Here is a 14305-nt window from a genome sequence, read left to right as displayed (position 1 = left end):
TTTTCTAATCTATCTTCAGTTGCAAATAAATTAAAACAGGATTTCAGTGATATAAGCATAAAACCAGCAACTTTCTGACACAAATACATTCCTTCAATTGCTTTCTTCACTTGAATTAAGTACCTGCTGATCCGTCTAAATTCACAAACTGCTTGGTATATGTGGTCATTACCCACAAATACACATGTTTAATCCATATGTGTGTAAACATATATAAGCAAACAAATGTGTAGATATAACTAAAGAGGCTGATGGGGCTTCAGTTCTCTCAATGAATGATTTTAAAGATTTAAAGTTTTCACTTGACACCATTTTACTCGTGCATGTCAAATCCTGGGGCAATTTCATAAAAAACAAACAAATTTGTGCATTTCCTTCCCCTTTTTTAGGATATTAAGTAGTGCTGTCAAGCGATTAAAAATCTGTAATTAATTAATCTCTTTTTTAATCTCACCTAGAAATTGGCCTCAACTTGAGGCGTTTTCCGTTGAATTTATCACATTATTGTGGAAGATAAAAAGATTGATATATAACAAAAAAAAAGTGGCTTTATAAAGTTTTTTTTTTTTTTTTAACAGACTTGAACAGACGCAGTCCTAGCCATTTACATCCACTTGGCAGGAACATTCGCCAGGCTCTCTGTCGCAGACGTGCGCATGCGCCGGTTGCTCTCCTCGAGTTTAGTGTGGCAACATGGTTGCTGCTGACGCTAGCTGTGGCTGCGCTCGCAACCGGGTGCTTTGCGTTAATGTGGCTAAACTTGAGCTGCATAATACAGGGGCGACAACTTTCACATGCTCCTTCTTTTTCTCTTCTCCGCTACTCACCGTTCCTCACCGTTCCTCCCCATGCCCGTCCAGCTACAACGGGAGTCTACCAGCGCAGCTAACCACGCCCACGCACAGTAGCAGCCAATCACTGACCACTTCAAGGTGTGACTGACCATTGTTTTCTTTGTTTGAGCCCACCATACAAACACAGATTTCATAATAAAGGCAACTCGCAAACAGAAAAAGTAAAATTAGAGATTAAAAAATAGATTAAGTGATAAAAAAACATAAAGCTAAATATACTTGTAATTAATTAATTGCAATTAATGCGCAAATTTGACACTCCTAATATTAAGATGGGCCAGGACGGTCAGTTTGAAGACCTGAAAGAGATCTTGCCAGTGAAGCTTGCGGAACGTGTTTGATGCCAGACAATGGAAAAGAGGATGAAAAGAAAAAATGAAACATGTAGGGGAGTTTTCATAGGCAAGAAAGTTGAGGGCCTCTAGCCTCCCTCTCATCAGGTTTGTCTGCTGTCTAATCACAATTTTACAACCTGTATTTTGCAGCAATTGTGTTGTCTGTTTTCAATTGTAGTTGCCATGTGGTTGGATGCATTTAAACTCCCTGGCAACAGTTTGTGAAACGTAGTCCTAAAATAGACCTTCACAGAACATCTGGCTCAAATACATTTTCTTTTTCAGTGCAAAAGTCTACAAATGTCACAAAACATGCTGAAGATAAAAATAAAGCAAACAAAAAAAAAAGAAAGAGTACTTTAACATCACAAACATGCAATTATGTATTCCTGCATTAAAAGAACCAAAAAAGGCTCTTAATTTGTACCAGGTTGACCAAGACCAGGACTTTACACAAGAGTTTTGCATCACATCTCAAAAATAGGTTGGGACAACTATTACATTAGGATGCGTCAACTCCCATGGTTTCTTTTCTTCTTTTTTCTGTGTCAGTAGTTGTGGTTTCACAAGAGAACTTGTAATAGCCACTTTGGATCACGCTAAAAAACGTTCATGTTTCACAATAAAAAAATGACACAATCACAACGCTTCTCTTACCCTGTTCCCTTTCCAGACACAACTTATGTGTCAATGTTTGATGGCTACATGATGACAAATATGTTAATATGTCACAAACATGTCTACAGCGGATTTAAAAGCTTTTAAAGACAGCAGAGGGTGCTCAGATGAGTTATCTACCATGTGAATTGATCCAACATTCCTCCACCGTCCTTTTTATTTTACACTTTGCTCTCACAGATCTTACTTTTTTTACTTTTCTACTACTCTCACTCCCCATCTGTTAGAGTTATGTGCAAATGTACACACAGTTCTACATAAAAAACAGTCCAGGGATTCATTACCTTCACACAATGAATCACCACAGATTGTAACAGTACCAACTTTGTTTCTGTTTAAATGTATCTATTACACATCTTCTAGAAAGACTGGGCTCATTTTGAAGTGAAGCGGTGTTTTCTTTCTAAGTAGCTGCAGGAAAGTCTGTTATTCAAGGATAAAGATATTCAAATGAAAGCTTTTAACAGGGAGACGAGAACACACACTAAAGTTCTTCTCTTTTTTTGGATGTGAAGCATTGTGTTGATCAAATACAAAATAGTAAAAAGTATACAAGATGATTGTAATTCATAGTGCCGTTGTTGGGTTAATAAATACCAATGTGCTTTATGAAGTTCACTTTTGTCATACTACATCATCAGTTGTTTGTCTTTCTTTTTTTCTTTTTTTCCCCCAGCAGGACTTTTAGATATGTTAAATTGAAAAACAGTCATCTTCAACCTTTGTACCACACAACAAAAAGGACACAAACTCTCACAGTGACGCCACAGGAAAATTCTAATTTACCTGCGGTCAAAGCGTGAAAGAAAGCCACAAAAGCAGAAAAAAATATCCCACATATTTATAAAATCCCAGATCATTTTGAGTTGAGCTGGTTTTATGCTGATAGCTACAGAGTTAGATTGAAAAGCTTCTCTTTTTTTTTAAATAACGGACATCTGTCGTCCAGTGGTGAAGTGGGACCTTGAGTAACAATAAGGTATCAACTCTTGTGTCAGCTGATGAGTGGATGATGGACACATGAAAGTTCCTCACCCGAACGCTGCGATGATGGATGGGCCAGTGGCTGCTGTCACGGTCGTGTCTCTTTTTGAAATGGCTCTTCCATGACCACGCAGCCAATCATACAAAACAAACACAGCCACCCTTTCTGTGCTTTCACTTCAAGGTCGCAGCCTGCTGTCCTCCCATTTCCCTGAGCTCACTTTTGCTCTGTTCTTCTATGAAACACACACATCAACACAGTGGGACCTCTGTAGCGCTGCACATGATGCCAGTAGGCTCATTATTCTAATTCTGCATCATGCTGCGATTTGGCAAATTGTCCAGATGAAAGACAGATCCAGATACTAATTTATACTATATTCATATTACTCATTAAAAAGAGAATGACCTGAAACATCAATGCATTCAGTTGATATTTATAAGCAGCAACTGAAAGCATGTAATAATGCTGAATTTATATCTAAATATGTGAGTCCCAAAGTGCATAAATCACAGTTATTTGTAGAATTACAGCTGCAAACTAAAATGTTTCACTGGAACAACGACAAATCTCTCTGCATCAGTAGATGGAATTATGTCAGACTATAACAGAGCCTGCAGTCAATAATGATACCTTTTCACACAACGTCCCTTACATGTCCCCAAAGAAGTCAATTTTCAGCTTGTTCTCAGTCAAGTGAATAAATGTGTCATTACTTGGCATCCACCCTCACACTCAGTGTCCCTTTCTCCACCTCTGTCACTCGTTCAGACTCACTCAGCCACTCCTTCCTTTCTTTTATTCAGCCAGCGATGCGCACTGACAAGCCATTTTTCAAAACTTTTTCCTGGCTATAACTTGGACACATTATTCTCCAATTATAACTTCTATACTTGTGACATTTGCACATCAATTTAAATTTCATCTTGAAATGAGCTTTTAACAAATCATCAGTGACTGTGGTTTTGTCCTTCTGAGAAAGATGGTGATTAAAACATATCATCATTTTTAATGTGTTTCCCTCAGGACATTGTGTGTGTGTCTGTGTGCATCCGTGCGTGCCTCCGTGTGTGCGTTTCCTTTAGTAATATAGTTATTGGCCGACTGTGATTTTTAACCTTGATTTTTGCAGACCGGTGAGTCGTCAATGATGTCTGAGAGCTGAAGTTGAACTTCAGATAGACTGCTTCCAACCTAAGTAACTGACAAGCCCTTGGGTCAAACTTTCAGACACAGAAACATCCCTCTCTCCAATGGGCCAGACCAAACTAGAATCCAAAGTATGTATTGATTTTTATTTTTAAATCCTGAGTTTTACCTTTTACCCCCTTTCCTTCATTTCAAACTGAAAGCGAATGGTTCTTTAATACCCAAAGCTTATCAAAATTGCATAGATGAGCTTCAGTGATGAAATGCAGCATGTTATTTTAAGTCTGTTGGCGCCAAGGTGACCAAAGTAAATTAAAAGTAAAAAAGTTTTCTTCTTATTCTTCTTTCGGCTTTTCTCTTTAGAGGTCCCTAGAGTGTACTGTTTCCATCGTACTGTCCTCTGCATCTTCCAATGTCCCGCCAACCAGTTGCATATTCTACACATATTTACCACATCCAGAAATCTAGGATTTGGTCTCCCTCTTTTTCTCTTGCCTGACAGCTTCATCTCTATCATCCTCTATCATCTATCATCTAGTGTTTTCACAATGCCTCCTTTTTATGTGTCCAAACCATTTCAACCCAGCCTCTCTTACTTTAGCTGCAGTATGTCTGACCCCTGGCTGTTCCTCTCCTATCCAGGAGGTCTAACTGGCCTTTTCCTTTACTCTTCAATCACACATGCACACACTCCCCTACCCACTACACTCCGCCTGCAATCTCTTCTTCACCTCTTTTCCACACCCCCCACTGCTGTGCACAGTTAAACCCAAGTAACTGCTACAACCTTTTCATCCCTCTTCCTTCCATCAACATCATTCTATTTCTCCTTCTCTTTCATTTACATATAAGTATTCTGTCTTGCTGTGAATGTACTCCTTTTGTATTATCTCCACCTCTCCAGTTCTTCTTCCACCTGCTCCCACTGATCGCAATATCATGTGAACTTGATCCGGGAAAAATGTTCAAACCACGAAGCTTGATACGTGTAACCTGAAAGGGCTGCGATATCATTTGCTTGAAGTATATTTCTTTTTCTTCATTGGGGAATGCCACACACTTGAGCTGTATGGATGAAACATGACTCCTCTTTTCAATTTTTACAACAACAGAAAAAGGAGAACATGAAATCCAAACATTTCAACAGAAGAGGAAAATTTAAATCACAGACTTAAGATTTAGTAAATAAATGAGAACATTTAAACAAAGACAAGGGCATTCTGGGAAAATATACAGCGTCTATTATGAGTCTAAACAGACTTCATAAACTATAGTTTACCTCTCATCTCAAAATGGTAATGGTAATGGCTACCAGTATAAATCATATATATTTTGACTTTAACTTAGATCATTAATACAGAACAACAAAAAGTTCCTTCCAGCTGAAGTTCATTTCTAAGTTAAATATGGTTTTCTGTTACTGCATGTACCCTAAAAAAAAAAAAAAATCATTTTATTTGTTCATGCTCGAAGTATTATATTTGTTCCAAACCATGGTACTCAAAATAACTTGAAGCAATTTAATTAATGGAATAAATTATCATCAAGGTACATTTGGCTAAAAGCTATATTGATAATAACAAGAATAAACCAAAAATGCTAATTTAAATCCTTCTGCAACCAAAGAACAAGGAAGGAATTTCACCATTATACTCCAGCTCAGTTAAGGAACAGAGGCCGCTGGTTTAACTCTGACTACCAATCAATTAAAAAGAAATTAAAGAAATTGAAATTAGCATATTTTGTGGCATTTTAATTTAGGCATGATTAGACAAAACGCTAATTTAAAACATGACATTTTTAAGAGTGTATTTTATTCAGTTTAACAAAAATAGCATTACAATAACCCACGTTGACATGAGAAGTTTTATGCCTGATGTTCACATCACAGAATTATTTGGGACGTTGCCAATTTGTTTCTTATCTGGGTCAACGCATCCCTTCATTGGTGTCACTAATTGTTTTGTGAAAAGGCTTCAGAGGTGTGATTTGTGAGGGTTTCAAAATCAAGATGCAGACTCCAGTCAAACATCTAAATATTCTAGATATGTCAGAGGAGTGGCTGAGTGAGTGCTTGGCCAAAGCTGCAGCCAGTGAGAGTGCAACAGAGAGGAGGAAGGAAACATACACGAGTATAAAACTGCAAACGTTATGTGAATTAATAAAAAAACAAACTGGAGAATCTGGAACCTAATTATGTATTCTTTAAATTTAAAAGTCATGGATGACTCCAAGTTTGCAGTATCTTTTTATTCTTGTAATCAACAAACTTATAAAATATATATATAAAATATATACAAAATATAAGCTGTATAATAATAATAATAATAATAATAATAATAATAATAATAATAATAATAATAATAATAATAATAATAACTGTTTTAATCTTACTAAACCTAAATAAATAGTGCCTTCATTATTTCAGTCTTGCTCCTCTTACTGTTCATGATGTTAGTGATATTAACATCTTCTCCATTAATTAATTAATTAATTAATTAATTAATTAATTAATTAATTCATTCATTCATTCATTCATTCATTCATTTCGGCTTTAAGAAGTAGGGAAGGTAGAACTCCTATCAATCTTGGTAATTGGTCTTGTACTTCTATAGTGTCTTTTAATCCAGGTCCTACAAATAGCTTTAAATTGCATTTCTTTTCCCATCTACACAAACACACTTCAGTGTTTCTACAATACATGCCCTCTTTAGACAGCAGCACTTTGTTTCTACAGTCAGAGCCCGATGAGCAGATCGAAGGTCAGTGTTGGAGTCTGTGTTCTGCCAAAGCACATTCAAACCAGCCCTGCTACGCATCAAACTGACCTTCGTTTTAGAGCAGTGACTTTCAACTGGTTGGTCGACCCAAAAGAGGGACCTGTTTTCAGTGGGTCGCAGGGCTTTGCCTCATAAATTTAAAGCTCTAAGGTAAAGCTACATATTCTTTTGTCTTTTTTGGAAAGGCTTTTCAGTAATTGCCCTTTTGTATTTCATGTATTTTGCAAGAAATCACCAGCTAAGTCTGTAAGAATGGCAGGAGCTTGGTAGCTGGGTCAGCCTTGTTTGATGCTTGATTGAGTACTTAGTACTTGCACTTTTTTTATTTCACATTTGTGCATGAAAGCACTGCTGATTCTGTACAATTTGACGTTTAAACTGCGCTTTCTCTTTTCATTTGAAAACGTTAAAGTCTTTTTTGATTTCGGTCGCTGCTTGTCCAGGGTGTTCCCCTGCCTTTTGCCCAAAGAGAGCAGATAAAAGATCCAACAGACCCCCGTGACCCTGCATCCGAATATGGAGGTATAGAAAATGGATGAGTCACAGCTTGTCATCTAGGGGTTATGTTGGGTCCCAAAGCCAGACCAGTTGAGAAGCATTAGTTTAGAGGAAGACCTACTCTACACATTACATGTACACACACTCATAATAACCTTTCATTTAAAAAAAAAGGCACCCATAAACAAAGGATAAACACACAACTTGAAGCAGTAACTGATACTAGATGCATTTATTTTCGTGTCCAATCTTTATTATTGCATTTATTGCATTCAGTGGATTGTCAATTAAACATCTCTGGTTATTTGTGCTATTGATACGCTTGTGCAGGATCTTTGTATGTAATACTATCTGTCTTTAATGGCAGATCTTATTTTCTTCTTTTTTTTGATGGGTGTAATGTAAAAGAAATGGTAATGTGATGTCCTTTGATAATGTCTTTCATTAGCTTGTTGTGTTTTTATATATATATATATATATATATATATATGTGTGTGTGTGTACTGTATATATACATACATTTTACCGTTACGCTTTAATCTGCCGTAAATTATATATTTTTGTGTAATACCTCTTTGATATCTTTGGATTTAGAAAGGTCTGTGTGTAGCATTTTTTTATGTAGAGCATTTGAACTGGAGCAGCAGAATATGCTTGCTTGTTCACTTTAAGATCATGATTTACTTAGATGAACAAATCTGGAAGTGGCTTGAACTTCACTTTAGTACCTACGGGATGAGGAGCAGAAGCCAAGAGCATCTCCTCCAATCAGCCCCACATGGTGAGTCATGTACAGTAAGCACACTTAAGCCAAAGAATTATGCATTTCAATGATACGTATAATTTGACTGAACTACAGTGTAAAAGATTAAATAGACTTGTGTCATATTTTTCTGGCAGGCAAATGCCTGTTTTTGGCAATTGGGAACTCCATGTCACTTAAAATGTTTCTCATTTAATCGAAGTCACACTCTCGTCCAACCCAGCTACAAGTGCCAACTGCAGTAATTACTTTGAATGTTTTTTTATTCCCATAGTTCACATGAATTATGTCTCCACATTATGAATAAATGGAGAAAGGAACCTCTGAGGGAGGTGGATTTGTGTATTTTGACAGAAAAATGTAGATCAATGTTTATAATTGATAAACTGACAAAACGCTTTTTGTTAGAATTTGAAAACAGAGTGTAAAGGTAAAGCTATATGCTTAGTTAAACCTTCTTCAGATTTTTTCAGGAGTTTCAACTTTCTTTCAGTGTGAATTTACGATTTATGGTCCAAAGTCCACAGTAATTGTATTTATTTGTTCTTGTTCATGGAAGACATTGCTCCAAGATGCATGAAATGGGCCGTTATATTATTATATATAATTATTGATTATTCCATCTTTACCTATTCACAATTGTGTGATGCCTTTTGAGTGGCTAGTTTTGCATTTCTAAAAGCAGATAATTGACAGCAACCTTTAAAGTCACCAATATTTTAAATGGGAAGTAGTTAAAACTGATTGACATTGTCCACTGATCAGTGTATTGATGATGCCACGTTGCATTCCCCTTCTGCCTCGTGTAGCTGAGCTGTTTGACCTCCCTGAACTTCTGTCCTGATATTGACCATTTCTTCAAACAGTCAAGTTCCTCTCATTCATGTATCTCTTTGTTACTGTTGTTAGACAGAAAAACTGTTCTGAAATTCAGATTGAAAATCCCCCCCTGTTCAAACGACATGATGTTTTAAAGCATTTTCAGGCTGCTGTTCTGTTGAAACACATATCTTACAAAAACAGCATTATCTAAAAAAAAAGCATCCACTTGAGTTCAGGTAGTGCTGTTCTAATATTTCTAATGTTTCTACTTTACTAAAGGTATTAAACTGGCAACAGACCACACCATGCTCTCCACCAATTTTGATTAAAGAGCTGACCAATCAGAGAAGAATTAACAAATTAAGGATTTTCAGAAACAGGAGCTGAAAAAAGTGTCTTTCAAAGACACAGGCTGTAAATAGTGAGCTAATATACGTTTTTTTTAAGATTAGGCATCCCCATATTCACATTTGTGGTGTTTTATTTATATATTTATTTTACATTACTAAACAAAGTGACTAATGGGGGCAATGGGAAGTTATTCAACCCCCAAATACTGACGGACCTGTTCGCTGTCTACCTTAACACTGATGCCACTAATTCCTCTTTCAACACTTGATATTTTTCAATCTTCTTGTGTCATTCTTTTTGTGAGATTGCTACATCCATCACCAGTGCCTTCTTTGAGAGTTCCTCTCACTATAGCCTACAATGTCTGTCTGGTTAGAAATCACTTATTTTTTTTCAATCATTCTGGAGAACTCTCTCAGGATCTTTGCTTTATCATTATCTGCCACCCATGGTGGCATCTTCCACTATGACTGTAGCCACTAACAGGGTCACAAGTGTTCTTGTAGTGACTAATAAGACCGGCTGAATAGGAGCGGTGTGTCAGAGTACACCAAATTTATATGAGAAACAAAATTATCTTATGTGTGAGAGAGTTGTTTTGCTTTGTAATGTGCTGGACTATCCTGGGAGCTTTTTTTTTTTTTTTTTTTTTTTTTTTCTACAGTTTATACCAGGGGTCTGGCATGGTGGACCTATATTATTCTTGAGATGTTCAAGGTCTTAATTTCCAAGATCACTGTACGTTTGATAAAGCCACATTCTTTCCTTACTCACAAACCCTCTTTATTCAAATAAGAGTGTTTAGTGTCAAAATAATAAGAATAAGCTTTATTGGGCAGGACATACCAGACAGGGAATTTGTCAAACGGTTTAATTTGAAAATGTCTCATTTTTGCTCATCCTTAAGGATCCAGAATATTAGTCCGCCCTTTGGTAAAGGGCGTGCAGCGGGAATACCTGTGCATTGTCCTCCATACAACAGGCTCTGCTGTTTGGGCATCGCCGTGTTTCAGGCCCTCGCAGCGCCCTCTGGCTGCGCATGGAGGAGCTGCATCTTCCAGCGGCTTCAAGGCTGATTTATGGTTCCGCGTTACACCAACGCATAGCCTACGGCGTAGGCTACGCCGTACCCTACAGCGTACGCTCTGCGTCGGTTTAACGCAGAACCATAATTCGGGTTTAACTCTCCCAGATTTCCATCCCTGAAGCTTCCTTGTCACCAGTGCTACTTGTATGTTCACACACGGAGCCAATCTCTTCCTCATGACGCCAACGAGGCTGGGCTCAGATGGCTTCGATCATAATATTTAACGGAGCCACCCTGGATGAACACTTGGATACTGAAAGAAGAGGAGGCGGCGTCGAGAGAGGACGCATCACGACCGGGATGATCGCAGCACCTGCCAGGCTGCAGCGTCTGGTCTGACCTGAGCGAGGCTCGCACACAGCAGCAGCTTTGTCAAGAAGTGGGGCAGCATCCAAACGCCTTTCAGCGGATCACCTGTTATTTTAGGGGATTTTTTTCCCTCCCCTCCAGTTTGGCTGCAAATCCAACCCAAACACAGTCTCAGCGAGGCTTTGTTTCTGCGCACTCGGTGAAAGCAGTCTACTCTGTGACTTTTTTTTTTTTTTTTTTTGGTTCTGTCTTAGAAGACAGATATGAGACATTTTACATCTTACTTTTGTACTGGCAGAAACACACGGAAACGGCTTTGAGGAAGAATACCGATGTTACTTCTGTTATTTCTTCCGACATATTTATGTCATCTTTGCGCTCTGAGTCCTGAGCACGGCAGATGAGGAGCGCTTTTTCCAGCCGCTGCCAGCGAAATGTCCAGTTTTTACAGCGTGTCGGTCTGTCCACCTGTCAGGAAATTAAAAAAAATGGACTATTGTAAACAATAGAGGTCAGCAAACCTGATGGATTTTTTAAAACAAAGGTGAAATGATCATAAAGTCAACACAATATCGCCGCCTTTTCATAGATTAACTCTTTTGAACATCAATGTCGATGCCGTAAGGTGCGCTGCTGCTGACGCTTGCTCTGTCGGGGGGAAAATACGTGTATAAAACGATGATATTGTTTCGTAAATTCAGGGTGTTGTTACTGATGGTGTTTCTACTGGCGTGCACCATGCACATCATGATTGACTTGTTACCCAGACTGGAGAAGAGGGCTGCCGGGGCGGAGCGCCGGGACGGCGGCTGCCGGTGCGCTCAGCACCCGGCCAGGGAGGCGCAGGGCTGGGCGGGCTGGCCTAACAAGCACACGCTCAGGATCCTGCAGGATTTCAGCAACGAGCCGAGCTCCAACCTCACATCGCATTCACTGGAGAAGATCACAGCCGCGGGGGACAATAAAGCCGAGTCCTTCGGGCGGATGAGACCTTCGGCGGGGAAGGCGGAGGACCACAAGCCGCTCATCGGAGACGCGAGTGGGGGTCGCACCGTCTCCGGCCACGCGCTCTCCCGACTCTCCGCTCTGTTCCAGCATCCTTTGTACAAGGTTGAGCTTCCTCCCCTCACGGATGATGACACTTTATTTAACGTCAACACGGACATCAGGTTTTATCCCAGAGCAACAGGGAACCAGGGATGGTAAGATGATAATTAAACTTAGTAGTTCCTTGGAGATCCTATCTATCTATCTATCTATCTATCTATCTATCTATCTATCTATCTATCTATCTATCTATCTATCTATCTATCTATCTATCTATCTATCTATCTATCTATCTATCTATCTATCTATCTATCTATCTATCTATCTATCTATCTATCTATCTATCTATCTATCTATCTATCTATCTATCTATCTATCTATCTATCTATCTATCTATCAAACTATAAAGTTTCAATCAGCAATCAGATTTCATCACAACCTATTTTGTTGATCCTTTTACACATGTCTCTCTCATTTTATTACTCATTTATGTTACAGGCAGTACTCGAGTTGAGGGGGGATGAGGGGGGATGGCATCCCCCTGAAATAAAAACGGTCAAAATCATCCCCCCCTTTCCATCCCTTATGTCATTTCATAAATGAATGTGATATTACTGCTATTTCAACATTTAGAGTCATCACCAGAAAAATAACACCAGAAAAATAACTTATTTGACAATTTTCACCTGTTTCAAGTACATTTTCACTTGCAATAAGTAGGAAAAATCTGCCAGTGGGACAAGATTTATCTTCTCAGCAATAAAATCTTAAAAAAATGAGACATTTTAACTAGAAATAAGACAAATATTCTTGTTAAGATTTTGAGTTTTTGCAGTGATCCATTTTACTTATCCTGGGAAGGACAGAGGCATATTGATAAGTTCAGAAAACTGTTTTTATTGTTGTGTTTTGATGTATTTGATGTAAGCCCAGTGGATATTTAAAGCTTACAGAAGGCTGCATTTAACTGCTGCTATGTCATTCCTGCAGTATTTCTGCAGGTGTTTTGGTCAGTGCTATTATTTGTAATATATTATATTATTTGTAATCAGCACAAATGATCTGTCCCCATATGATAAAATCCACCACCCCCCCTGATTTTTTTTTACAACTCGAGTACTGGTTACAGGCACAACGACGAGGGGCACGAGGGCGAGTTGTCTCCAACTGGAGAGGCCAACGCAGAGTCGTACCCCAACTGGCTGCGCTTCCACATCGGGATCAACCGCTACGAGCTGTACCCCAGACACAGTCCAGTGCTGGACGCCCTGCTGAAAGACCTGATCACGCAGAGAATCACCAGTGTGGGTGAGTCGATCAGGGGACCGCCATATTACCAGGGTGTGCAGTCTTAGAATTGATGGGATGCAATTCAGTGAGGCTGAGGCATTAGGACTTCATTGACAACTTTCTTTTTTTTATTGCCCACACAGTGCTCATACTGCATATGCGATTGTGTTTTGTTGTCTAGATCTAGCATCTGCATCCCCAACTAGTTTAAAGCTGCTTAAATATGTGGTGCATTTTTCATGAGAGTAAAGCCTTTCAATGGAAATTCATGCCTTTGATATAATGCAACTTGCAGAGTTTTTGTCCCATTGGATTCTGTTGTGTAATGAAGGGTTTCAAATGAGAACTAAACTGGATAAAGGCTTGCAAGGAGTCTCAGTCTGAATTGATTTTCATAAACGGTTTGCTTCTGGCTTATTATTGTTTCAAAATCTAGCTAAGAGTTGATTGGTACCTCAAAATTGGTAATTGAAAAGTGTTTGCAAGGTCATTTGTCTGCCTGTCTTTGCATTGGCTTTGTGATGGACTGGTGTCCACGTCTGAGACATTCAGACCAAATATCAACTATTTTTCAAACAGAAAATCAATGCTGAAACCCCAGTTGTTGCTCGTTGGTGTGATTTTGTAAAGGACATATGCTATAAGACCTCTCTCTGCTTGTTTTGTGTTTTCCAGTATTTCAAAATTTTCTCTGAAACTATTTTCTCCAGGATTGTCATTTTCAGTCAGTCTTCTTTTTCTCTAGTGAACATCATATCTTTTTCTTTCTTTCATACTGAGATCTTGCTCACTTACATAATTTATCAACATAATTTATCACACCTGCAAAGACACTCTGTCTGCTGAAGAACACGTTGGTGTGTGTCCTTGGAAGCATGCATTATAGTTCCCCATAATTAGTGCAAAACAGTCTCCACTTATCTGTCTTGGAAAAATGACAAAGTAGATTTGGCATTACAGAATCCCTCCTTCCTCTCCCTCTCTCTCGCTCTCTCTCTCTGTCTCCCTCCCTCTCACTCTCTCTCTCTCTCTCTCTCTCTGTCTCTCCCTGGCCTCTTGTTCAGGCTTCAGCTCAACTCATAAATCAAAAGTACAGAAGTGTGAGGAGACACAGGTGAAAGCAGGACAAATTTATCATCACGGGATTGGAGGAGAATCTGATGCTTGTAGGAAGAGTCCTGGAGCTTTGGAGTGAAAGGGAAACTGTGAAAAAAGGAGCGAGAGGCGCTTCCGTTCAGCTGTGTTATCTTGGAGAAACTGCGCAAGATAGGTGGTTATGTCAATACAAGATTTTCACACAGTTACTGAATGTCCTGTTGAAGTCAGATGTGATTGCATGTCAGTGCAGATACAATCC

General features: G+C 38.8%; 1 protein-coding gene across 1 annotated transcript in view; it reads left to right on the top strand.

Annotated features, from left to right (window-relative positions):
- Window positions 1-10435: 10435 nt before the first annotated feature.
- The window catches only part of fam20ca (FAM20C golgi associated secretory pathway kinase a), a 42216-nt gene continuing 38346 nt past the window's right edge, over window positions 10436-14305 (top strand). Inside the window, exons 1-2 of the mRNA XM_061712222.1 lie at window positions 10436-11813; window positions 12788-12966. Coding sequence (XP_061568206.1) covers window positions 11290-11813; window positions 12788-12966 — 703 coding nt within the window. The 5' untranslated portion in view covers window positions 10436-11289. The remainder of the gene's footprint in view (window positions 11814-12787; window positions 12967-14305) is intronic.

The sequence above is a fragment of the Cololabis saira genome, chromosome 21 (assembly GCF_033807715.1).
Source record: "Cololabis saira isolate AMF1-May2022 chromosome 21, fColSai1.1, whole genome shotgun sequence".
In the NCBI taxonomy this organism is placed as follows: Eukaryota; Metazoa; Chordata; class Actinopteri; order Beloniformes; family Belonidae; genus Cololabis; species Cololabis saira.
Note: the sequence above shows the minus strand (reverse complement) of the source record. Positions and strands in the feature narration are given on the sequence as shown.